The sequence below is a fragment of the Ursus arctos genome, unplaced genomic scaffold, assembly GCF_023065955.2.
Source record: "Ursus arctos isolate Adak ecotype North America unplaced genomic scaffold, UrsArc2.0 scaffold_23, whole genome shotgun sequence".
NCBI lineage: Eukaryota > Metazoa > Chordata > Mammalia > Carnivora > Ursidae > Ursus > Ursus arctos.
Genome location: NW_026622908.1, coordinates 2637333 through 2663405, shown reverse-complemented (window position 1 = coordinate 2663405; position 26073 = coordinate 2637333). Strand labels below are relative to the sequence as shown.

Genomic DNA, 26073 nt, shown 5'->3' with positions numbered 1-26073 from the left:
GAATGTAATCAACTGGTAGTTAAACTCCATTAATGATTGGCTTTTCCAACTCTGGCATTAAAGATATTCTGAATGAAGTCTTAGTAATTGGGGGGATGACAGTGTGGCCATACTTGTAGGTAAGAAATCCTATTTGGCTCCCCCTCCAATCACATGAAGAGGGCTGCTGCCTACACAGTATAAAAGATGATTGAAATCCAAGGGCTGTACCAGGGAGACCCTATCAAGGATCTCCAGCCCTTTTTGTAGCATCTTCAAGGTACTCACTTTCTCTTACAGCAATAGTAGAAGGAGACCCCAGGTCCAAATGCTTGGCATAAGTTTAAAGAAATGCATTGTACTAGAGTCTCTGCTAGGTCTGCTCACATCCATTATCTGATTATGTTCACAGTGATCTCCTAAGGCATGATTTTTTAAAAATAAAAGTGGGAAACACTTAAGAGTTAGATAAATGACATAACTTGAGAATCAGAAACATTCTTCCAGTTCACAGATGATTTTTAGCAGCTTTCCAGGTTCAAAAAAGAGGCCCATACTGAGACTATGAGATTCCGATTATATCCGTGTGTCTGGAGTAAACTAGGCAGGGCCCAGAGTAACTGGTCATTCAGACAAAACCTCAAGGGTTCAATCATTACTTGTTGGATTTAATGTAATTGAACTGAGGGCTGAAAATATGGTCTGTGTATTGTTTCTAGGAGCACTTACAAGGAGGCTCTTTTCTGCCCTTGTGACTCTAAAACCTTTGTGGGTAAAGTCCTTGTGCTCCCTTCCAATTCACTTGTTTATTTTATTTATTTATTTATTTTTAAAGATTTTATTTATTTATGTGACAGAGACAGCCAGTGAGAGAGGGAACACAGCAAGGGAGTGGGAGAGGAAGAAGCAGGCTCCCAGCAGAGGAGCCCGATGTGGGACTCGATCCCGGAACGCCGGGATCACGCCCTGAGCTGAAGGCAGAAGCTTAACAACTGCGTTACCCAGGCGCCCCCCAATTCACTTGTTTATAACCAAGGAGTTGGCAGTCTTAAGTGGAAATTTGAGGGTATGGGGCAGACAAGAATCTCTGAAACCAGCTTTCCATTGTGAACTTCCTATCAACCAAGGCAGATCACTGCACTACTGATGGTGAAGACAGACATTATGAATAGAAAGCCAATGTGCTGGAACCCAGCTAGGCCAGGTGAGCACCTTGCTGCCTACAGCTTTAACTCCTGTTAGCTTCCATCAGGGGAGAGAGCACTGATACTGGTTGGTGGAGAAACCAAGTACAGTTGACCCTTGAACAGTGCAGGGGTGGGTTGGGGCACTGACCCCCTGAACAGCTGAAATCCAAATATAACTTTTGACTCCCCCAAAACTGAATTACTAATAGTCTACTGTCAACCAGGAGCCTTACCAATAACATAAGCAGTCGATTAACACATATTCTGTATTATATATATTATGTACTATATTCTTGCAGTAAAATAAGCTAAATAAAAGAAAATGTTATTAAGGAAATCATAAGGAAAATACAATTACAGTACTATACTTTATTTATTAAAAAAAAATCTACATGCCACTAGACCCATACAGTTCAAACTCGGTGTTGTTCAAGGGTCAATTGTATTGCTTAACAGAAGGATAGAGTTCTTGGAGTTGAGTTCTGGCCTGGAAGGGGAAGGACCATATCCTGGGGAGAAAATTCACCTGATCCTGAGCACCCACTGTGTCTTGCACTAATTAAAGCCCTTTCTGGTACATTCTCTCATTTAATCTTTATAACCATTCCCTCAGCAAGTACTGTTTACATTTGACATATGGGGACATTGAGCCTGAGCAATGCTGTGGAATCTGTCCAAGCTCACATATCTAATAAACGGTGGATCTGGGATTAGAGTCCGGGGGTCTGGCTGCCTCTCCAGCGAATATTCTTTGAACTGGTCAACTTGCCCCAGTGACCTTTCAGAGAGGAGAACCTGTTCTGCCTTCTTTTGTTGCATTCATCTCCTCCAGAGTCACAAATTATCTTAGAGGATCGGCTGAACAAAAATTTAAGGTCACACAATCTGCTCTGTTTTTGCCTTAAACCTTATTTTTAAAGTTGGGTTTTCCCCCCTCCCATTAAGAATGTGAAAAATGAGGGGCGCCTGGGTGGCACAGCGGTTAAGCGTCTGCCTTCGGCTCAGGGCGTGATCCCGGCGTTATGGGATCGAGCCCCACATCAGGCTCCTCTGCTATGAGCCTGCTTCTTCCTCTCCCACTCCCCCTGCTTGTGTTCCCTCTCTCACTGGCTGTCTCTATGTCTGTCAAATAAATAAATAAAATCTTTAAAAAAAAAAAAAAAGAATGTGAAAAATGAGTATTGCCTCCTCTCTGTCTAGCCCTGTGGTGGTTTAGGAAGATCCTGGGAAGAGATGAACTCCAGGGCTCCTCCTGGGACAGCATGCATGACAAGAGGAAGAATTAGACCTTTGCCCTTAACTGTACTCGAGCAACTGCCATTGCTTGTAAATTCATCCAACCAGAGGAAAGTCCAGATTCTTCATTTGTGAGCTGATTATACATCCAGAGAAGAAAGGGAAAGGCAGGTTTTATTCCCTCCTGGCTCGAGATTTCTTTACCTTTTTTTTTTTCCAGAAAAAGATTAGTGTGTGTGTGTCTTCTTCTCTCACACATATGGAAACATGCATACTATCCTCCTCTACTCTCCTCCAAACTGGTTTCCAGCTATGGGTAAAGAGAAATCTTCCAGTTGGTGCCACAGCATATTTGGCGGGGGGGAAGAGGGGGGTTGTAGGCAAAGCACTGGTTGATCAGCTCCTGGCTGATGGCCACAGTGCCCCTTGTTTGGTTTTGTGTCCTCCCTCTTTTGTGTGGCCAGTTAGAGAGCTGACTTGAGTACCACTACCCTAGCCCACTGGGGTGCTGGTGTACAAGGTGGCCGTGCAGCAGGCTGCCTCCCTGGCTCTTCAGACCAAGGAAATGCCCCCACAGATGGAGAAGAGGATATGAATCTGTGTTTTAAAGAGTCTTTGTTTAGAGGATTTCTATTCAGATGCTGAGCAGAAGTGACTTCAGCAGAAGGGGATATTATGAATAACTATATTTGCTCTTATAACAAAATAGTGTCAGCCATTAGAGTCCTGCCATGTTCCTTTGCTGTCAGTCACAGTTCTGTCCTTTCTAACATCAATTACTAAAAGCATGCATAGGGACTTTACAGTTCACAGCATACTTCCACCCCGTGCCTCTGTATCCCCTCCCCCTACCCCTGGGCTATTGCTGTGCGGGATTTCACTGTGCCCTGACATGAGCCTGGTCCCACACGGATGACAACTGGGTTACAGGGCACAGTTTTGTTCTGGGAGCTCTGCAGACTTAAAAAAAAAAATGTAGTTAGGGTCAAAACTCTTCCAGGGGTTTGGTGGTGATAGTGGTTGTCCAAAATCGTCTGGGAGATTCCTAGCAGGGAATCTTTTCTCGCTCCTTTGACAGTTGCGAGTCTGGAGACATCCAGGAGGCTGGCGGACAGAGGGCTTGGGACAGGGGGAGGTGGAAGTGAGGCTAAGGAAGAAGTAGATGTCCACGGGGCCTGACCAAGGGCAAGACTAGTCAGACGATCCCTCCCAAGCTTCCCCGGCTTCTCGGCTTCCCGGCAACCAGAAACAGGGACGAGGAGTCGGCCAGGCGGACCGGGGCGAGAAGCCCCGCTGAGGGGCGCTGAGCCGCGCGACCCCGTAAAGACCGGAGGTGCCGGCGCAAAAGCCAGAGCTGGAACTCCCTAGAGGTGGAATCCGCGGACCTAGTGGCTGAGCCTGGCGGCGCGCCCTCTCCGGGAGCCTCGGGTCTGGGGCAGCCAGCGCGGGCGCCAGGGGAGGCTCAGGCGCGTCCCTGGAGGGCGGGAGCCAGGGGCCGCCAGCAGGTGGGGCCCGGGGGCCGAACTCCGCCCCCCGCGCCCTCCTTGTTGGTCCGCGGCCGCCCAGCACCGGCCCCTCTACCGAGCCGGAGCGCGATTGGTGGCGGCGCTTGTCGCTCGGAGGGGGCCGGGCCGCTCTGCTCCGCCGCTCTCTCCGCCGCCGCCGCCGCCGCCGCCGCCGCCGTCCTTCCAGCAGCGCGGGCCGGTCGGACCGCCAAGGCAACCCGCGCCTGGCGATGGGAAACGGCGCGGCCGCGGACCCAGGCTGTGGCAAAGTTTCCCAGACGCGCGTATCCGGGCGCGCGGCTGCCGGCCACCCGTGACCGCTTCCAGAAGGGCTCGGAGATTTTTAATTTGGAAAAAAAATCCACCTCATTTCCTTTGTCAAGCTCTCTCTCCGGGTGGCCAGCGGCGGGAGCTCCAAACTTGGGCACGGCGGCTCCGCGGCGAGCCGCCCGGGCTGTGGAGGACCTCGGGACTCAGGTGCTTGGGCGCCCAGCGGCCGGGGGCGGGCTGGGGGTGTGCGCGCGGGGGAGTGCCGGCGCGCAGCGAGGAGGGTCCCCCGGGAGCTCTATATGGAGGAGGGAGCCCAGAATGGTGTGCACCAGGAAGACCAAAACTTTGGTGTCCACTTGCGTGATCCTGAGCGGCATGACCAACATCATATGTCTGCTCTACGTGGGCTGGGTCACCAACTACATCGCCAGCGTGTATGTGCGGGGTCAGGAGCCGGCGCCTGACAAGAAGCTGGAGGAAGACAAAGGGGACACCCTGAAGATTATTGAACGTCTGGACCACCTGGAGAATGTCATCAAGCAGCATATCCAAGGTACGGGCGCCCCGGGAAACTTGGGCGGCTCACAAGGCCCGGGAGTGCCCAGTGCGGCCCGGGGTGTGCTGGGGCGGGTGCGCATGGAGCCAGCGGCCGCGGGGTCCGAGGCCGCAGACGCTTGGGGGGCGGCGGGTGCGCTCTCGCCTGCGTGGGAGACCCTCGCTGTCCGCGGCGGCGCACGCTTCTCCCGGGCACACGTGTGTGCGCGGGGCTCCACGCGCGGGTGTGTGCAGCTCACTGGCGGTGTGGGGGCGCGCTGCGCACGTGTCCAAATGTGCCTGAGACTCCGGGCTGGTGGCTCGCCGGCTCTCGGGATCACACAGAGGTCCGGCTCAGAGTGTGTGTACGTGAATGTTTGTGTGTGTACAGGAGAGAGCGGGTGCGGGCAGTGGAGCTCATGTGGCCCCTGTAAGGGCCCAGGGCGAGATGCTCGCGCGGCCCCAGTCTTTGGCATTTAGAACCCACAGGCTGCGGGACAAGCCGGGGCTAGGAAGATTGCGTAGACCCAGCCCCAGCCCTGCTGTGCGCCGTCCGTAGGCGGTTGGAAATGCAGGGGGATTCTGTGGCTGGGGGTGCTGTTCGAACCTATAGCGGTCCCCACCCCCACCACAGCCCGCGGGTCCAAGACCCTCTCCGGGAGCAGATGTCTCCTCGGGGAAGAAGCAGAGGAGCCTGGAGCTCTGTCCACTGCGGTGGCGCAGCCGCCCAGGACCCAGAGAACCCACCCTGGGCTGTGCCTTCCTCGCGGGGCCCGGTGAAGGCCGTTCCCTCTGGTAGCTCCACTCCCAGGCCCAGGGCACTCCCAGGCCCAGCGAGCGGTTCGGGCGGAGCAGACACACTCGCGCGGAGTGGGTCTGGAATCTAAGGCTGCGCGAGGTGGTTGCACTCCATCCAGGCCAGGGCTGGGGCCAAGGGGAGGATGGGGTACCGGAGCTCTCCCGAGGAGACCCCGTCGGATGTGCTGTCAGAGGCAGGCGTTGGAGAGCTCTGGGCACCGCGGGGCACTGGTGTTGGGTGTGCACACACGCGCGTCTCACACGTTCGCACTTCTCTTTTCTTCACCTCCTCGCTTCCCCTGCTCTCTCCCAGGAGTGTGAGCTTCTTAAAGGCAGGGAGCCTTGTTCACCTGTAAACCTGGCAGGCCAGCCAGGCTCTGGGTCCACTACCCAGCAGACCTTGGCAAATATCTAGTTGAATGGAAGCCTTTCTCCCCCAGGAGCACTCTCTTTTGCTTACACGTGGGTGTCTGGATCCGCTTCTGCCCCCACTGCCCCTGGCAAGGTAGGGATAGCTGCTGTGTCCACAGTTAGTATGTTAAGGCATATGTCCCAGGGAAGGTTCAGGTGAGGGTGGGAGAGGTGTACATATCGCTTGTGCTTTCTAACTGATGACTTCAAACCAAGCCCAGGGCTTGGGGACACTTCCTAGCAAAGGAGACCCCTGGCAGCTTCTCTTTCATACCTGCCTCTGCCTCTTAAACTGGCACTAGGCTTGGCAGACCAGTTTATCTACCCGATAGCTCCTGTTGCTGCTGTTTCTTACTTTTTCTATCCCATGGGTCTGGACTGACAATTAATCAGCAATAGAAGTACAATGTTTGCCCCAGGGTGATTCAGAATGTTCCCAGGGAGACACAAGGCCATACCTTACTTTGACGTTTCCAGTTTGCCCACAGATTTTGAGAGATTTTCCATCACAGATTCTGTGTGTGTGTATATATATTCCTGGAAAATGGTTCTCTTGTGCTTTCCAGTCTGCTCAGGGAGGAGGTGAGCGAGGTACTACTTTGGGAAGCAGTGAGGAGACATTGTTAACCCATGAGCTCATCACAGAGTAGCCCCTATCATGTTAAATGAGGACCATGTCACATGATTTTTAAGGCTTTACATGAAAATGAGTACAGTGTTGAAGCTGAAAGGAGCCTTTGTGATTTTGTTCCCAGGAAACCTTATAACTATTTATTGTTCTGAACTTTAAAATATATACCTGAAAAAATTGGGAGAAATAGGAAGCTAGGACAGAACAGGATTCTGAAGACATGGTTGGTCCAGTTCTCTTGTGCATGTGCACTGACTGTATTTGGACTCCTGTGGATATTCAGAAATGACCAGATCCTCAGGACGGAAAAGCAGAAGCCACAGCCTGGAGAGGAGTGGGCGAAGGGTCAGCGACTTGGGGAAGACTAGATAGGAGGCAGGTAGCAGGCAGAGATGACTTGGTTGGTTGTGCTGTGATGGTGTAGTGATGACTACATGCCCAGTGCTGCTGGAGCCATCCAGAGCTAGGATGCAGGGAATTAAGTAAACTTAGGGGTTTACTTAATTTAGGTAAGAGGTCTGCGAAGTTTGGGACTGGCCAAGTGTAGCTGTCTGAAGGCAGAGGGTGGGTAATGACAATCAGACTCTTGTAGTTAGTGATGTGGACCATTTGTGTGCATTCCACCATCACGTTTCCTCGAGTCAGTACAGCCTTTTGAGCAATGCAGTTTAGTGTGCTGAGCTAGGGGAGTGGAGAAGAAGGGCTAATGATAACAGCTGAAACTTATATAGCACCCATTATGTGCCAGCTACTATTCGAAGTGCTTTACGTATATTGACTAATTTCATCATCACAACCCTATGAGATGTCTACTATTAACCCTGTTTTACAGATGGGAAGATTATATGATTTGTCTAGGGTCACATGACTGGTACGTGGTAGTTCACGGATTTAAACCCAGTTTATGTGGCTTCTTCAGAGTCTGTGGTCTTAACCACATACTATGCTGTCTTCTTAGAGGGCCAGCAGATCACAGGGGAACAGTGCTGTTATTTGATGGTGGGAATGGGTGTCAGAATGAGAGACCTCAGAGGATGGCCAAGGAATGATGAAGTCATAGCCTCCCCACTTGGAGACTCTTTTGTAGATAACCTCTGGAAGCTCTGGGTTTCATTTTATCTCATGCTGAGAGGCAGAGGTTACACTCTCTAAGAAAGTGTTCGTGGAATACCCAGGACGGTTCCTGGCACATTCGACAGAGTGGGTGTTGTATGGATGAACAAGTACACAGTGTGGGTGCCCAGGGCACCAGTAGTTATTAATGAAAACGTTTCCATTCTCAAATGAATATGTTCTGCTTTGGAGCCTTGCTCAGGCTCCTCTTTGCTTTGGAAGGAAAGTTGTCCCGGAAACTGCAAATGTCACAAAATGTTCAGCAGAATGTTCCATAGGACGTGCAATTAGAAGAGGCTTTGGAGCATCACCCTAGAGGTCTGTTCCAGTCATGACTGAAAAGTTTATTTTCCTCTTGGGGGTTGCAGTGATATTTCATTTTAATTTGTTTTCTGATTGAATGATTTAATTAGATGGCGTTTGGGAATCTCTTGGGAATGTAAATTGCAGTTTTGAGAATTTTTTTTTAAAACCAAATCTATGGTAAATGAGAGGGTGGATAGCTCTACATTTCAAAAATAGCATCCTGTTGGGTTGGAGACACGAAATCCACGTTAGTACAGGTTCGCTCTTCGGAGGAGAAAGGTGGATTGCTGGAGGTGGTGAGGTGGCTGAGGCAAGAGGGCGTGCTGAAGGAGGCCGACCTGTCGCAGAGACTGCTGGGAAACAGCAGTGTTGGTGCAATTCTTAGTTTGGAAGTCCAGTAGAACCCAAGACAGCTTTCTCCTTTTCTTGATTAGTACCTTTTTGAATCTGTACAAGAATGTGCCAATATTAAGGAAAATATTTAAAAATGTATAAAATTGCCTCTAATGCATTCTACGCTAACCCAACTGTTTTGCATTTTAAGCAATCCCTTCTCACTTTGCCCATCTGCCTCCATATTTAAAAACAAAAGTATGGTCATGGTTTGCATGTAGTTTTATATTCGCTTTTTTTCACTGCTTCTTGTTAGAACTCCTTTTTTTCACATTTGCTACATAGTTTATTAATTCAGTCTTTATTTATTGGAGATCTAATATGTACTAGGTAGCACACCGGGGAGGTGACGTTGGATACAGTGGTGAATCAAGACACTCCTGGACCCTGTCATGGTAGACTTGTTTTCAAAGGACAACAGGATCCCTCTTATGCAACACAATTGGGGCTTAAGTTAGTTAACTGAAAAACGCAGCAAAGAGGAGAATAAAACAAAATATTGCATACATACATTAAATATTTTATTTTTATATTATTTTTGAATTTGTTATACATTCATTTGCCAGCCTTTTGATGTTAAGGCAAAGCTTTGTCTTTGGTCTGGGTGGGCCAACTGTCTTTCTGATCATCTTCCTTGCACAAACCACGCCAGTAATGTGCTGCTTACAGAGACTGATGTCTAGTTCTGTTTTCTTTAAAATTCATTGAGAATTTCAAGATGCTTATGAAGCAATCTCCATGTAGTAGCCTAAATTTTTTATGATTTTTATCTTGTCCTTTGCAGTGATTTTGCTCGCATGCAATCTGACTGCTATGTAAGTGACTAGCTTTATAAAGTCTTTCTAAAGCAGTGAAATTAATTTTCTTAGAAACAACAACTCTCATCTTCTTAGCAGTCATATTCCATTGGTTTATAGAATATGTAATTAAATTATGCTGTTACAATGACAAGCACCAAAAGTATAAACACATTTGGGAACAAACTCAGAGGACTGTTGGTAAGCACACAACTCAGTCTTTAGCTGGAGATGTGAGTGGGGGTGGGGTAGGAGACAAAAGCTGCCGCAGAGGGACAAAGGCATCTCGGGCTTGTTTTCCAGGGGGGGTGAAGGTGTCCTTCCTCTGGAAAGTTGACTGAGTGGAGGGTTTTTAAAGAGAACTGTACTGTATTTTTAATGACTATATAATATTCTATCATTGATAGACCATTATTGATTTAACCACTTTCCCCATATTGAACGTTGGCTTTTCTACTATGATTAACACAGAAATAAACATCTTCACTTTTCTTCTTTTGAACTATTTTTTAAAAATCTGGTTCTAGCTGTGGGATTACTACTGACTCAAAGAGTATGAATATTTTAATGAAAGATTATTTTCAAAAATTTTCTACATGGCTAACAGCAATGTATTATTGTACCAGTTTCACGGAGCCTGTCCAGCCTTGGATGTTACCATTAAACTTATTCTGGGCAAATGTAATCACTGGCAAGTGTTCTTTTGATTCTTTTGATTTGTACTCCTTTGATTACTGTAGAACTTAGTATCCTCCCCCTAGCCCTGTTTGTTTTTGCCTTGTATTGGTGTCTCCTGCCCAGTTTTTCTCTTGGGATATCAGTGTTTGTGTATTTTATATGTTTTATTTATGTAGATTATATACACACACACACACACATAACACTACCTGTATTCTATATTATGTACTTAATTTTTACTTTACGTAGATGATTTAGGGCAGTGGTTTTCACACTGTGGCCCCAGGAGCTCCAGGCTTCTAGAAGGTTGGATCCAGGACCTGAGAAATTAAAGGGTCAAGTGAAGTCTCCTGGACCCCTCCTGCACTCACCCTCTCCCCTCCTTGCAGCCAGTGTATCTCCTCCTTCATCTGTCTTATATTTGGTGTTCTGTAAAATATTTTTAAAAAGGCTCTGCTTCTTTTCTAAAAAAAGGTTGAAAATCACTGTTTGGGGAGAAAAAGAAAGATCAGACTGTTACATTTTTGTGAGGGATGATGGTAGCATAAAGAATTCAAGAGAGTAAGCAAATCTAAAAGGAAATTGAATTCCTGGGTAGTGTTCTTATAATATCTATTTACCCTTCTGAATACCATGATTAATAATGTATTACATTATATGACTAATTTCCAAATCCATTATCTTACTTCACTGAGTCGAGATCATCCCAACAATGGGAGAAATGGATTATTAACTGCTTTTTGTTTCCTAAAAGTTTGTTAGGCATATTATGTGCATATTAATGTACATTAGGTCAGTAAAAACAGGTTGTTCACTGTGATAACAAACCATATGTGGTCCCTAAAAGTCAGAAAATGTGCTAGGTCTGGATGTTGGGAGGTTATTTTTTTGTCCCCTGTAGCTAATGGATGTCACCTAGAATTGGTTGGTGTCCTTCTCATCTGATCCCTGACTTGGCAGGGTTGTAAAGAAGAGGATATGATGTTTGCTGAATGCTTGGAGTTTATTTGAGCAAAGGGTGTCATTTAAATAGTAAAGCTATTTGTCCTTCAGAAAGAACTGTGGCATGTGAAATTATATTAGTAACAGTGATTGATATTTTGAGAGAGTGCAAAAGCAGGATTTAGAAGTTGAGCCCAATTACCTTTATTAATAGCCCTGGACCACATCTTTGTGGAGCAGGAAAACCTTGCCAAAGAATACAACTTTTTCCCATGATCAAAGAATTTTCATTTTTATCCCGAAGTGTGTAGGCTGTAAAATAAATGAATTCCACATTCTTTCCCACTCACTTGACATAAATTGTTATTTGCCCTTGATAAGTAGGTTGATGTAGAAACTCAAGGAGAATTCGGGATGAAATGTTGGAGAGCCAGTCTGGTTCTCTGGTTTGTGAGGGCTTGTAGGTCAGCTTCGGTCACTTGGGTTAGGCTAGTCTGCGTTTTTCCGAAGGTATTTATGGGATTCAGAGCCATATACAAGGTTAGTGGACCATCTTCATTACCATCCTACAGAATTTCACTTCACTTGACTTGGACAGCCGAATGGGCTATTGGCTTGATTTGGGGGCTCGAGGGTCTCTTTAGGATTGTTGTCCTTTTTCATTGCTTGGTTTCTATCCAAGAGTCTAGGACAGATGGCTGCCCTGTGAAGAAGCATATAGGAAGGCAGTCTAGCTGGAGGTGATGTCACACAGAAGGTTCTTTGGGGAAGCACCAGGCTGAATGAGTGATGAATGTAGCCAGAAGGTAGCAAGATGGGATTTTGGGAGAAAGACGATTGTGCATGAAGATGGAGGGGCAGAAGTCCATAAATGTGAGATGTGCAGCTGCAGTAGAGAGCAAGGGACGGAGTGGGTTAGGTCTGCTGGTTGATGATTCAGATGAAACAAGTGCTGGCCTGCACTTTCTATGCCGGCCTTGAATGTCTCTCTAGGGCTGAAGGCTCTTGAATTGGGTAGAGGTTTGATTATTCTATGGGGCTTATAATTGTCAACTTATCAAATCTCACTCTGCCTTTGGGGTCAGAGTCAGCTCCATTCCACACTGCAATGTGTGAGCACAGACTGCTTGATGTTTTTTCCCTTTCCTCACAGACATGCCTTCACATGCAGGGCACACGCCCCAGGGCGGGGCCGGGATGAAGCATGTCCCAACACGGTGCATTCATTCTCACTCTATCCCTTTCTCTCCCACTCAACAAAGCATATTAGTATGCAAGACAACGTGATAACCTTGAAATCCCTTCAACTTAGTAGTTAAACCTAATCATTCATATGTTTTGATACTTAAATTATTGTTAATAACAAATGACTGCACAACTGTTCCGATATAAGATTTGTTGTGGTCGTGATTGGAAACAACTGCTGTTCTGGAATCTTATGTGTGGGTCTGCGTACTTTTTATGGACCCAGCTGAGTGCAGCCAACTGGAACTTTAAGCAAGAGGATTCCTGATTATGTGCACACTAATGCTTTAGTAGTTTTCTGGCTACATGATTATGGATTAAACCGTATTGCTAGGACAAATCATCCCCATGGGTATGAGGTTCTGATGTAGCTCTTTCACTGTCCAACATTCAAGGTCAGTTTTGAGAAGGTTTGCTTTTGGGAGATGAACCTACCCTTAATGAAGCTTTCGGAAAGCCCTATGTGTCCAGCCCCGATGGGACTGTGACAGGCTTCCTGTATGATGCCACCGCTGAAATGGTATTAGAGCCAGCGACATAGTTCTCTGGGCTACGTTTTGTTACTTCTTCCCTTCAAGAGTTCACAAAAGCACTATGTTTGGGAAGATCCAGAGAAGAGGCATCTGCACCGCTCTGCTTGGGATGGAGGAGAGCAATGAAAAATGGTGCCTGAAGAAGAGGCTTAGAGCCAACTCTTTGGAATGAACGGTTTATTCCACCATTGTCCAGAGTTTAAGACAGACGTTGGAGCACCCTATTTAAGATGGTTGGGTATTGCATTTTTAGCAGCAGTGGTGACTTGTTTGTCTTGCCCATCCATCTCTGTCTCCTGGGACAGACCATTAAAGGCCATTGAGATCCCAGAGGAATGGGAACGTAATTCAGGGATCTGGACAGGACAGGATTTGAAACCTGGGCTAATAAATGTCATGCTAATGGCATCTGGGACTCAGGAGAACAGTACCAAAATTGCTTGAGCCAATGAATATAAGAGTAAGAAAGCTAAGAAGGGATTTGAAGCTCCAGAAGTGACAAATGAGAATCCTAGCCAAATCCTTGGTTTATTTTAAGAGCAACAGGCATATAAAGTATTGAGGATTGATTATATCAGGAGGCACAGAGGAAGAGAACTCCTGTGTGTCAGGCACTGGGCTAGATGCTATTCATACATGATTGCTTTTTATCTTCACAACATGGAGGGAGAGTTTTAGAGGTGAGAGTGTTGATGCATAGAGACTTAAAGTTTGCCCAAAGTCACACAGCTGATAGTGGTGGAGACAAGAAGGGAAACTGTGTAGCATATATGCCCTCTATAGAAGGGAAGAAAAGCTGAAAATCGCACAGAGAGAGGGCCAGGAGATCTTTCTATTGAAGACTGCGTTCGGGTGTAAGCTCAGAGGCCTCATCAGGTCAAGTGGGAGAGTGATGGGGGGCGGGGAGCCAGGCAGGTGGCTTGGTCTGTCCTTGTGCAGGTGATGGCCTTGCTCTGGAAGGGTGCGTGCAGTCCTGCTCCAGAGGCCCTGGAGAGCCCTTTCTTGTGGATCATTGTGGATCTGTGAGGATCATTGTAAGCCCCCAGGAACTTGTCCTGTGTGAGAAGCAGAGCGTGCCAGCTGAAAAGCTAGAGCTCATTCCAGTCCCATGTGGGACACGGGCACTTACCGGGTGCCTGGCACTGTGCTGTGTGCTTTCCGGTTCACCGGCATGGCCATGTGTCTTCTGGGGTGATCGACTTGTCCTGTTTGCCCAGGACTTTCCCTGTTTTAGAACTGTGATTCCTGGGTCCAAGGAGGCCCCTCCAGCCTGGGCAAACCCAGATGGTTGGTCATCCTTATCTTCTCACACTGGTAAATTCTGTTTAATGGCAACTCTTAGCATCAGGGCAAAAACAGCCCTTCTGATTGCACGCTATCTGGGTCTTCTGCTTTCCACTCTTGAACGTTGACTTTGTCCTAGAGTTGTGAAGAGGACAGTGGGGGTCCCGGCAGCCCCTGCCCCATTCTCTCTGCCCACACAGGCTGCCTCCTCTCTCCTTTGTTATTCCTCCCGCCCCGGCACTCTGTTTTTTAGCTGTCTGAGCCTCCCAGGATTTGGAAAGGAAAAAACAATTGCTGTAAAGGAAAGCTCTAATAAAGTGGTTTGGGCACAAAACATCAGCAGCTGTTTATTTGCCCAAAACAGTAGGAGTCTGTATTAATAACCTTGTGAGTTATATGCTGGGAAGTTAAAAGTAAGCAAAAATCTTACTTGAGACCCACAAATGTGACTTTATTCCTTTATTGAACTGATCTCTCTTCCTGTTTATGCTGGTGACATTTTCTGTTATCCTTGTGGAAGATCCTTCGTGATACTCTGCTGCAGATTTATTTAGCTCTGCCTTGGTTAGGGTCCCAGAGCAGAGGGGTTTTCTGGGTTTTTTATTGTAGTTACGATGTTTGGTGTTTATGTGGTTCCTGCCTCAAAGGATCTTGACAAATGGGACAGGCTTTGTCTAATTAATCGTCATAATATTTCCCCGATGAGACAGAAGGAGCCACGGAGGAATGGGAGGGGTGTGGGAGAGGCTTTAGACCTGCCTCTCAGTTCAAGGGCTTGGAAAAGTGAGTCTTTTAACATTTTTGGTTTCTTCCACATCTAAATCTCAGCTTAATAATAAACTGATCCTCTGATTTGCTTTATTTTCTAAAAGACTGTTTGGCGGAAAGTATACTGTGCTGGGATTATGACGTAGACCCTCCAAGTCTATAATTGGACCAGGCTTTTAAAAAAATATTTTACTAGACTCGAGATTTATGTTAGAAGGGAAATCCAGTGGAAAGGAATAAAAGAGACTTTTATCAATGATTCAAAAATTGGAAAAAGGAACCAGTGAGGAAGGGTTGTAGAAATAGGCCTGCACTTGTCTGGAGAAGAGCTGGGAAGAGGAAGAGAACTAATGTTTATTGAGCGTCTACTAGGTGCTAAATGCTTTGCACGTGTTACCTGGTTTTAACCTTATAAGCAACCGTGTGGGATTTTGTTAGCCCCCGTTCTACAGAGGAGGAAATCAAGGCTCAGCGACTGTAGTTAGCTGTCAAAGATCATGCAGTTACTACAAGATAAAACCCCATTAACTCTATGAAGCCCCCTTCATAAGGGGCCGGGATCCTCTTGTTTTTCTGCTCCAGTGATCCTGATCGAGGGAAAACAGGCTTATCTCTTACTTTCAGCAGAAAGGTTGCAGATGAGACTGGAAGGATCCATGAGAGAAGCAAGGCCATGAGATGGGTTACTGAGCGACTGTTTTGCTGGTATCCTTCCCTGGAGACACAGAAGGATGCTTGTGCCAGGAGCTGTCTGGGACCGAGGGCTCAGGAAAGCTGAGACAGGCTCTGGGCATGGCTCTGGAAGCCAGCAGCATCGCCTTCTTCAGGAGGGGGCTTAGTGTGAATAAGACCATCTCCTCCACTCACTCAGACCTAAGGTTTTTGGGGGTCCTCCAGGCTCAGGGCATGGGGCAGGTTGGGGACCATGGAGGGGACTGGTGCACACAAAAGAAACAGCAGACATGTCCAGGTTTGCCAGGAACTTCCCATTTGATTGAGGAAATGGGATAGTCAGGGAAAGTATATATGACGGTGGGCCCCTAGCTCTGTGGGCAGATATAGGAGGTGGACACCACCTCCCAATAAACCCATTGTTTATTGGGCCCTGGTGGGGTGTGGGGGGGCATGAGATGGTTGGTAGAAACTGTGGACCTGCTTCCAATTTCCTTTTCTTCCCCAGTTTGGCCGGGAATTTGACAGGGACCTGGGATGTACTCCTGCTTTCTATTGGTCACATGCTCAGATCCTTCTGTTCCCTTCATCCAATTAGAATTTATTGAACACCAGTAAGTGCTGAGGATATTTCAGTGGAACAAAGACAAAAATACGAAGAGTCCCAATTAAGTGAGGTGATCAGAGGCTCTTCTATCAGGAAAGACTTGGAGAAAGTTAGGTGTGAACTCTGTTTGGGGGGAGAGATTTCCAGGTGGCAGGAACAGCCAGTGCAAAGGCCCTGGGGTAGCAATGTGCCTGGTGTGTTTGAGGAACACTAGGGTAGCTAGTGTGGCCAGAGCAGAGTGATTATGGGAGAAAGGGGTGGGGAATGAGGCCAGAGAGGGGCTGGTTGAGGAGCAGGTTGTGCAGGCCTTCGAGGCCACTGTGAGAGGAATGGGGAGCCATGGGCAGGGGTGAGCAGAGGAGCCCAGCTTTGAAAGACATCAATTCAGGCTGTTCTGTGGCTATTTCCTGAGCATTTCTCATGGGCTTGCCTCTGTGCCAGGCATGTCGAGAGATGACAAAATATACAGGACATGGTTCTTTCCTTTAAGAAGCTCATAATTGAGCCAAGAAGACAATACAAGAAACAGTTGAGGAGCTTTTGCATGCTAACTAGTGTAATGAGGGTTAAAATTGAATTCTAGAAGAGTGCATTGTCAGAACGGACTTCCTTGAGGAATTGGGACTTACGACACATCTTGGAAGAATCAGGAGGATTTAGAGGAGGGGAGTAGGGAAGATGTGGAGAGAGTAAGCTCTGGTAGTAAGTAAAACCAGCAGTTACCTGAGCCTCTCATTTAGTGTGGGAAAAAGTGCGGGCAGTCAGTGGCTGGAATCAGCGCTGCCCTTTACAGGTTGGGTGACCTTGGGCAAGCCTCTTCACCGTCCTGTGCCTCAGTTTCCCTGGCTATAGAAATGACAGGAGTTGCTCCTTAAATGCTGCGGGATTGTTGTGCTGATGAAATGAGATGCCAGGCAAGAAAGCGCCCCCACCCTGCCTGTGCCCACGGAGGGCATGGGGGCAGGAAGCACATTCTTTCCTTCAGGCTTCCTCCCTTCCCTCTGTCCTTCATTTCCCCCATCTTTCCTTCTTGGAGCTCACATAGAAAATATGATCGGGAATATATTTTCTGGTCGAAACACCTAGAAGAGCAGATTTGAAGTCCGTTTCAGTGCCATTAGACATGATGTGCGTGCTAAGGCTTCCCCAGTTCCACCCAGCCTGAGAAGGTCAGAAGTGAGCTTAGAGGGGCCCGAGCTAATGCTAATGTGCAAGTGTCTCAGTCTGACTCGCCTCCTGCTTGGAAATTCTAAGCCTGCCAGCCTGGGGACCTGCTCCTGTTTGTAGGAAAGATTGTTTTGTAAAACCCACTTGGCATTGCAGCAGGCAGCAGACCATGTCAGGAATGTGCTGTGTTTGTAGGAGGCTTGGCTGGTGGGAGAATGATGCAAGGTGCCCCGTTACCTGGCCAGAGTCTCATTTCCCCGGTGATGGGAGGGTGGGGAAGGACTTCTCCCCAGTGGTGGAAGGAGACTCTCCTTGGGGAGAGACTTGGGTCTTCTTGTGTTTCCACCTCCTGACAGGATTGGAGTCGCATCAGCCTATCTTCCTGCCAGGGTGAATTTGATTTAACTCAAAGCAGCGTGACTTATAATTTCAATTGCAGGCAGGAAGGTGTGATTTAAGACAATTGTCAGGAAGACTCAGTTTAATCTTTTCTTTCTTCCCCCTCTACAAAATGTGCATTTTGTGGCATGGTATAATTTTAATATACATTCTTTACAACTCAGACATAGATGTAGTTTCACATTGGGAAGACATACTCTGCATTTTTTTTTCTTTTAGTACTTATCTATTTAAAGTTCTCGTGAAAAGGATTCCTTTCTAGTGACAGCAGAAAACTGAGAGATGGTTTTGCTTTCTTACTAGAAAGAATTGTAGTAAATCACTGTGAAGCCTCTTGGGCAATTGCTGTTTCTTGATTAGCAGGACTTACTTTGGTCACTCAGTAGACAGATAGTTATGTTAACAAAACAAGAAAAATCATTATTTTATTTACCTAAAACTGTACAATTGTGAATTTTAAATGTTTTTCAACAACAGCCAGTTTTTTTTTTTTTTTTAACAAAATAGGCATAAGTATTTTTGAGTCTGTAATTACTTTGGAAGTACAGAAAGTTGCCTTGATTTTTGTAAACTGAAAATTAAATGTCTTATTTCACCCTGGTCCATATTAGAGATGTACAGTATTGTTGTGCACCTCAATGCAGTCCTTCCCTCTTGCCTCATATATTAGCAAAGAAGGGCGAGCTTTCTCAAGTTGTATCTCAACTGTGAAAGCTCTAGTCTGGTAAAGATCTAGAGGGATCACAGCATGCTAGAATCCGGAAGTAACATCGGCAACCATACCCTCAACCTGTTTGCTGAGGCCCAGTGCAACTTGGTGATGGCCCTGATGGTCCCCACCTGGGACCTGGAGACTTTTGAGTAGGGATCTAGAGGTCTGACTCAAGTCTAGAAAGTTTCCCTCTACATCCTCCTACTTCCTCCAACCTCAGAAGAAACTTCTGCAGTGGGAAATCCTTGGTTATATATTCTCAGATGAAGACAGACGCTAAAGGGACAAGGGATGGGTAGATTTCCTTAGCTGGGGTCTGTGGGGACCCCTTGGTCCTCTTCCTGTGGCCTGTCTGGTCCCTGGGGCCTGCACTCTACTGCCTGGGATCATCTTCAGAATTGAGGACAGAGCTGTTAGCAAGACCTGACTTGGGTTCATAGCATGGCAGCTCCCAGAGATGCAGCCCCTCTACGGGGAGCAGGCTTCTTCCCAGTTTTGCAGATCCTGGCGGTGGTGCCCATGGAGGAAGGGCAGAGATTTTACACCAAGGAGAGGAAACAAGAGAAAACTGACATTTATCAGACACTGGCTAGATGTTTGCACAGCCTAGTTCACTTCATTTTATATAAGTCTTAAAATAAGCCCATGAGATCATTAGCCCCATTTTATAGATGAGCAAGTTGTACTATATTGTAACTATTAATCTGCTTTTCCCATTACTCTGTGGGTTCCTTGAGGGTGGAGGCAGGGTCCTAATTTTTCCATTCTCCTGCTTGACACAGTGGCAGGCATGTTGTTGGGGCTAAGTAGGAATTTGTTGAGTGACTGAATGAATAAATAAGCAAGGCTGCCTAAAACCACTTAGTAAAGAACATTCATATCCAGGTGTCTGGCTTCAAAGCTGTCTAGAAGGAAGGCCAGCAGACTGAAGAACTGATTCTCATTCCTCCAAGCTTGGGGGTGACTGGCACGAGGTAGCCTCAGGCTGTGTCCTCCTTCTGGGTCAGGGACAGGAAAACATGCATTTCTGGGGTATCTTTCAAGGCACCTCATAGCTTATACTGCTGTCGCAAGCTTTAATCAAAGGGAAGCACCAGCTTCCCTTTGTGTGTGTGTGTGTGTGTGTGTGTGTGTGTGTGTGTGTGTGTGTAGAATGTGCTTTCCTGCATGGAGATCCCCCAGGAATCAGCTGGTGAGAGGAGCTTGAAGCCTTCAGGGGACCCTCGATATCTTTATTTTAATAAAGCTGTCACTTGTGGTCACTTTCAAACGAAAGCAATCTTGTGGGTATAGAAGGGGAAAAATAAACCTGCACTAAACCGAGAGAATAATGCCAGAAAAGATACAGCTGAACAGGGAGGCTCTGCTTCAAACGGAAGGACAGAGTTGAGGTCATTTAAATGGATACCCAGAAAGGGAAGAAGAAGGGGGGCGGTAAACAGAAGGGGGAATGAACCATGGGAGACTATGGACTCTGGGAAACAAACTGAGGGCTTCAGAGGGGAGGGAGGTGGGGGAATGGGATAGGCTGGTGATGGGTAGTAAGGAGGGCACGTGTTGCATGGTGCACTGGGTGTTATATCCAATTAATGAATCATGGAACTTTACATCAAAAACTAGGGATGTACTGTATGGTGACTAACATAATATAATAAAAATATTATTATAAAAAAAAATAAATGGATACCCAGAGAGTCAATAGGAAGGAGAAAGCATAGCTTAATTTCCAAAGAAGGATCGAGAATTCCTCAGGGCCCCAGGAGCTAAAGGGAAGGGTGGCCTTTGGCTTCCCAGCCCACATGGGAGTGGCTTGGCCTCCTGTCTACACTGAGGCCAGAAAGGATCCCACCATCTTGAGGTGTATTTAGGGTGACAGTGGTAAGTTGGGACTGTCTCTTCCTGCACTCAGGAGGGGAGGTGGCAGGAACTGCCTGCAGGGAGGAGGAAGAAATCTCATAGAGGGCTGCTCTGGACTCAGGAGAGGGTTATTTTTCCTACCTGCTTTGTTGAAATTCCTTGGGCACCAAGGGCTGAAGATGGCACGGGAACAGAGCGAGACATTGGACAAGCTGAACCCCTTGGTTCCATGGTGGCCGCCTGGGGAATCACCCACTCAGGGGTGTCGGTTTGGGTTTGGACCTGCAGGCCCTTCACAGTGGCCCAGCGCAGCTTCTCCCGCCCGCTATGGTCAGCAGGCCCAGGAAGTGGGCCCGGGAAGAAGGTTCTTCTCCGACTTGGCCCAGCGGGACAGAGCAGCCCGTTAGTAGGAGCCACAGATTACTGTGATTTTTCTTTTCCCATTATTCCCTGATATTTTCAATTTGAAAAGAATCATTTAAACAGTAGGGTGGAAGAGGGCATAGTAGACATAGGGGAAAAATTGAAAATGTCATTTAAAAAATGACTATTTCATTCGTTTTCACCTCAGCAGACAGATGGCTGCCTCACCTTTTGCCCACGGCCATGAGCAATAGCCTGATGGGTCAGCCGAGGAGAGCAGTGATTTTATTTTTCTTTTCATTTCAAACAGATTGTGTAGCCCTTGGGGTGTGGGGGACCAGTGGAATGAAACTCTGGGCTGGGAAACTAATTATGCCTCCCTGCATGGCTGAGCTAGTTAATACCAAACTGTCATTGAGGCTGATTCTTCCCCGGGGCAGAAAAGCTTCCCAAATTCCTTATCTCTTTCTCTTTGCCTTGGGAGTGGAGGCCTTTTGGTGTTTTGCCAGTTTGAGGAAACAGGAGCAAAATTCAGGAAGCTTCTGGAAGCTCTGAGATGGTGCTCTGGGTTCTGGTCCCCAACATGCCCTCCTGATACACAGCAGCCTGACCTCCCCCAGCTCAGATGAGCTGCTGGGTTTAGAGTCAGATAAACTTGGCTTCATTTCTGCTGCTGCCACTCCCTGGTGTGATGTTGCCAGAGGCTGCCCAGATATCTCAGGCTGTAAACAGACTGCTTGCCCACCCTGTCCCTCCCACTCCCCGGCAATATGGGCTCAATGATGGGTCACCAGAATAGTAAGACTGCCTCACTTCACTGATCCTGAAACTGAGACCCAGCCAGGTGCGTGGTATGGTCAGCATGGTGTCACCAGTGAAACCACGCAAGATGCAGATAATCAGAAATTCAGTAATGCTTTTCAATGAATCTTTAACTTATTAAACCACTTGAAAAATGGTCACACATATATGAGTAAGACATGTTTATTCAATCTATAGATGATAAACTCGTTATGCTTTGCAATTAACTCTGACCCCAGTACGTCCTATCCCTTTCCCCAATCTGGAGATATGGGGCTTATAGTCTGTGCAGTCCCCAGCTAGTCAGGTGTCTCAAATAGTGGATCCAATAAAATCTATGAGTCTTTTTAAGGACAGAAAAAGGATTTTAAATATTGGGTAGCAGCATTTAAAAATGTAGCCTTTGTGTCAACATGAAGATCATGAATATTCAGTTTGTACACAATCTTGAGCAATTAGACAGATGGATATTTCCAGGGAGGGTGTGTTATCCTGATGGCTGAGGGGATTGGGGCTGTCTATCATCTCAAAACCAGATTTCCCTGGTGACTTCAGAGTCTGATTTTAAGAACACTTGGGAACGAAGTCTCAGAGACAGCCCTATTAAGTTCCCCCAACTTTGCCAGGCTGCATTCCCCTTGCCTACATCCATAGACCTAGGCTTTACCTGAGAAATTCCCAAGTTGCCCAGGAGAGAAAACTCCCTAGATTCTGAATGCTGAGGTGATGACAGATTTAGAGCTAGAAAAAAGCAGCCCATTTCCAGCCTTGGAGAATGGGTTTTACGTGGCAACACTCAGTCTTGGCTGCTGGTGTTTTTTGTTTAGAGCCCAGTCTCTCCATGTTGAATTCCTATTAGAATTAATTGATTGTCTTTGGAGAAGCACCAGACATAAATCGAGATAGTTGATGGGAAGACACAGCTTAGAACTGTCACCTTTAAAAGAAGATGTTGTATCAGCCAGGAATCCCTTATGACTTTTTAGGAGAACCAGAGTTTTAGCAACTGTATATTTCTAGGTGTTCTGGGGCAACCTGCTTTCAAATATTCTGATCTGTTGTCTCCAGAAACCATCTAAATGAATTGTAAATTCTAGTATTTCTAACATTTACTGCCCGTATTGACTCTCGTACCTGGAAACAGTACAAAGCCCTTGCCAGAGCACATGTCCTTTATTTTTAATTTAGAAAATATGGCTACAGTGAAGTAAACAGAGTACCGGGAAATGGAGCCAGCTGTTCCCTAAGTGATTTTTTTTTTCAGTGCAAGTCACATGGGGTTAGGAGAAGCACTTCAGGGATGGCAGTATGAGGAGCTCTGTGGAGCCTTTCCTCAGTGATACAAACATAACTGGTGAAAATTATTTTAAAAATCCCAAGCATTTAAAGTCTCTGAAAGTTGTTCTGTATGCATACATGAAATGGAGAAACACTTATTCAAGAAAATCTACTAAATCTCAGTAAGAACAGCAACACTGTGGCTTTTGAGACATGACCTGCTCCCTCTTTGAACCCCAGCTCAGAGACAGAGCTGTTCTCTGGGCAGATGTGGACAAGAAGACAGGGCTTCCTCTTCCTCCTAGCTCCTACTCTAGGGCTGTAGCTTCTCCACGGCAAAGGCAGACCACTGCCTTTCTCATCTCTCCCAACCCTGTGTTGCAGAAGCTTTAGTCCATGCAAGCTTGGCTGAAAAGTCCGGGGCTGCTTTCTGCTCTCCAACGCCCTCTTAGAGGGTGGAAGCTCTGTTTGAGGCCAAGAATACTGGGTCCTAATCACCACCACCCCGGCTCACACACACGGTGAAATTGCCATGCCAGGAGAGGCCTTTCAAGACAGTGGCCACCATCCCCACCCAGCACCCCACCCACAGAGCAGGCATAGCACTCTGAGAGAAGCAGGCTGCTATTCCCCACCTCCCCCGCTCTAGAGCAGTGCTTCAGAGATTCTGCCTGGGGGGGGGGAGGCGGGCTGTATGAACAGAGTTCTGTAGCTCTCCCTAAAGGAAATGACTTTATTTGGAACAAAGTGTGAGAAATTTCAAGCTTGAAAGCGGTTGATGAACATTTAAGAGGAGGCTGGTAGCTCTATTATAGCAACAAGGGATACAGTAGGCCAGCTATACCTGGTAGAAGTTTAACAGAGAGAACCAGAGAAAGAGACAGCTGAAAAGAACCCTCCTGGAGTTAAAACAAGCCACAAAGATTGGCTTCAAAGACAACCCCTACAAAGGAGCCTGAATTTAAGTGGATCGGAATGTGGAGTAATTTATACCTATACTGTTGGAAACAGTAGAGCAATTGGGTAGCAATTAGTGAAGGCTAACAGCTGGGTGTGATTCCAATAGGGAAGTCCAGCCGGAAGCTTGACAGGGAGATAAGTGAAAGAGACAGTAAAACAAAGCAAACAAGCCAAAATGCCCTGCTAAACTGCTGTCATCCCAGGGGCATGTCATCCCATCATAGGGGAGTCAGGAACAATGTGCACACGGCCAGAGCTACACCCTCCAAGGGTTGACATTAGAGACTGCACACTTGGTGGGGTAAAGTATTTCATTGAACCAGTCCATCTAAGTCACTAAACAAATAAGCAAACAACACCCACAAGTCCCGAGTGGAGGGTGGGAGTGGGGGAGTGATCATAACCAGAGTGGCTAAACTGGATTATCTAAAATGTCTGGTTTTCAACAAATACTTAAGAGACATCAAAGACAGAGGAACATAAAGAGGAAAAGAGCAGATAACAGAAATTGTCTTTGAGGGGACCTGGATGTTGGGCTTACCAGACAGACTTCAAAAGTAGTTATTCTAAATTTGTTCAAAGAACAAACTTTGATGAAAGGAAACCTTGATGAAAGAATACAGGAAAGTATGATGACAATATCTCATCAATAGGGAATATCAATAAAGAGATATAAATTAAAAAAAGAACAAAACTGAAATTTTGGACTTGAAAAGTAAAAAAAAATGAAATGAAAAATTCACTAGGGGCATTTAAAATTAGATTTGATTTGACATAAGAAAGTATCAACAAGTTTAAAGATAGATCAACAGAGATTATGAAATCTGAAGGCAAGAGAGGAAAAATGAATGAAGAAAAATGAGCCGAGCCTTAGAGAAATGTAGGACACCATAAAGTGCACCAATAGGCATGTCTAATAAAAGACAAAGAGAAAACCTTGAAAGCAGTTAACAGAACAGAACAAGACTATGGACTCTGAGAAACAAACTGAGGGCTTCAGAGGGGAGGGGGCTGTGGGAATGGGATAGACTGGTGATGGGTAGTAAGGAGGGCACGTATTGCATGGTGCACTGGGTGTTATACGCAACTAATGAATCATCGAACTTTACATCAGAAACCAGGGATGTACTGTATGGCGACTAACATAATAAAATAAAAAAAAAACATTAAAAAAAAAGAACAAAACTATCCACAAAACTAAACTACGTAAAAGAGAACTCCAGTAAGAGTAACAGTTGATTCCTCATCAGAAACAATGGAGGCTAAGGATCTTATTTAGAGCAAATTATCCTTCCAAAATGAAAGCAAAAAAAAAGACATTTCCAGACAAACAAAACTGAGAGAATTTGTTGCTATCAGATCTACCTTATAAGAAATACTGAAGGACACTCTTCAGGCTGAATGCAAGTGACACCAGACAATAATTCAAAGTTACACACACACAAAATAAAGAATACCAGTTAATTAATTTTATAAGCAATTATAAAAGTATAATTCTATATTTCTCATCTCTTAACAGATTTAAAAAGGAACTGCATAAAGCAATATATATCATATAATTGTATTGCTGGGCATATAACATATAGAAATGTAATATATTTGACATAATAGCACAAACGCACAAAGGGACTAAAGCTATATAAAGAATAAAATGTCTGTATTTCACTAGAATTAAGTTAATAGACTTGGATGGATTAAGATGTCTATTGTAAACTCCAGACCAGTTACTAAGAAAATAATCCAAGAAAATAATCCAATGATCCAAGATTTTTACTAGTTAAAAATCATTAAAGAAATTAAAATGTTGTACAAGAAAATATTCACTTAATTCACAAGAAAGCAGTTAAGGAGGAATAGAGAAAAAATATTGATGAGACATATAGAAAGCAAAAAGTAAAATTGCAGATGTAAATCCAGCTATATCAATAGTAATGTTAAATGTGAATGGATTAAACTATCCAGTCCAAATGTGGAGATTGTCAGACTGGATGAAAACACAGATGCAGATACATAGTGTCTATAGGATTTGATTCAGATACAAATCGTTTGAAAGGAAGTAGGCGGAAAAAGAGAAAACCATGAGAAAGCTGGTGTGGCTATATTAATATCAGACAAAATAAACTTAAAAAAATATTTTGCTAGAGATAAAGAGGGACATCTTATAATGATAAAAGGCTCCATTCAATGAGAATATATTAGCAATTATAAACACATACACATTTAAGAGCAGAACCCCAAAATATATGAAGCAAAAACGGAAATAATTGAAAGGAGAAATAGACAATTCAACAATAATAGTTGGAGACAATACCTCCTTTAAATAATGAATAGAACAATTAGGCAGAAGTATATCTATGAAATGTTCCGCTCAACAAAAGCAAATATGCATCTTTCCTAAGCACATGTGGAACATTCTCCACAGTGGACTATATGCTAGGCCGTAAAATAAACCTTGATAAATTTAGAGGATTGAACTCATACAAGTATATTCTCTAACCACATGGAATGAAATGAGGAATCAATAAGAGAAGGAAATCTCAGGAATTCACAAGTATGTGGAAATTAAAAAACATACTCCTAAATAATGGATCAAAGAAGAAATCAAAAGGGAACTTAGAAGCTGTAGCCCTACCTCACTCCATACACA

At 45.7% G+C, this 26073-nt stretch overlaps 1 protein-coding gene across 2 annotated transcripts in view; it reads left to right on the top strand.

The window, feature by feature from the left end:
* Positions 1-4075: 4075 nt before the first annotated feature.
* The window catches only part of GALNT18 (polypeptide N-acetylgalactosaminyltransferase 18), a 336223-nt gene continuing 314225 nt past the window's right edge, over positions 4076-26073 (top strand). For both annotated transcript variants that reach the window (XM_026486788.4, XM_026486787.4), the window contains exon 1: positions 4076-4730. In XM_026486788.4, the coding sequence (XP_026342573.1) occupies positions 4496-4730 (235 nt within the window). In that variant the 5' untranslated portion in view covers positions 4076-4495. The remainder of the gene's footprint in view (positions 4731-26073) is intronic.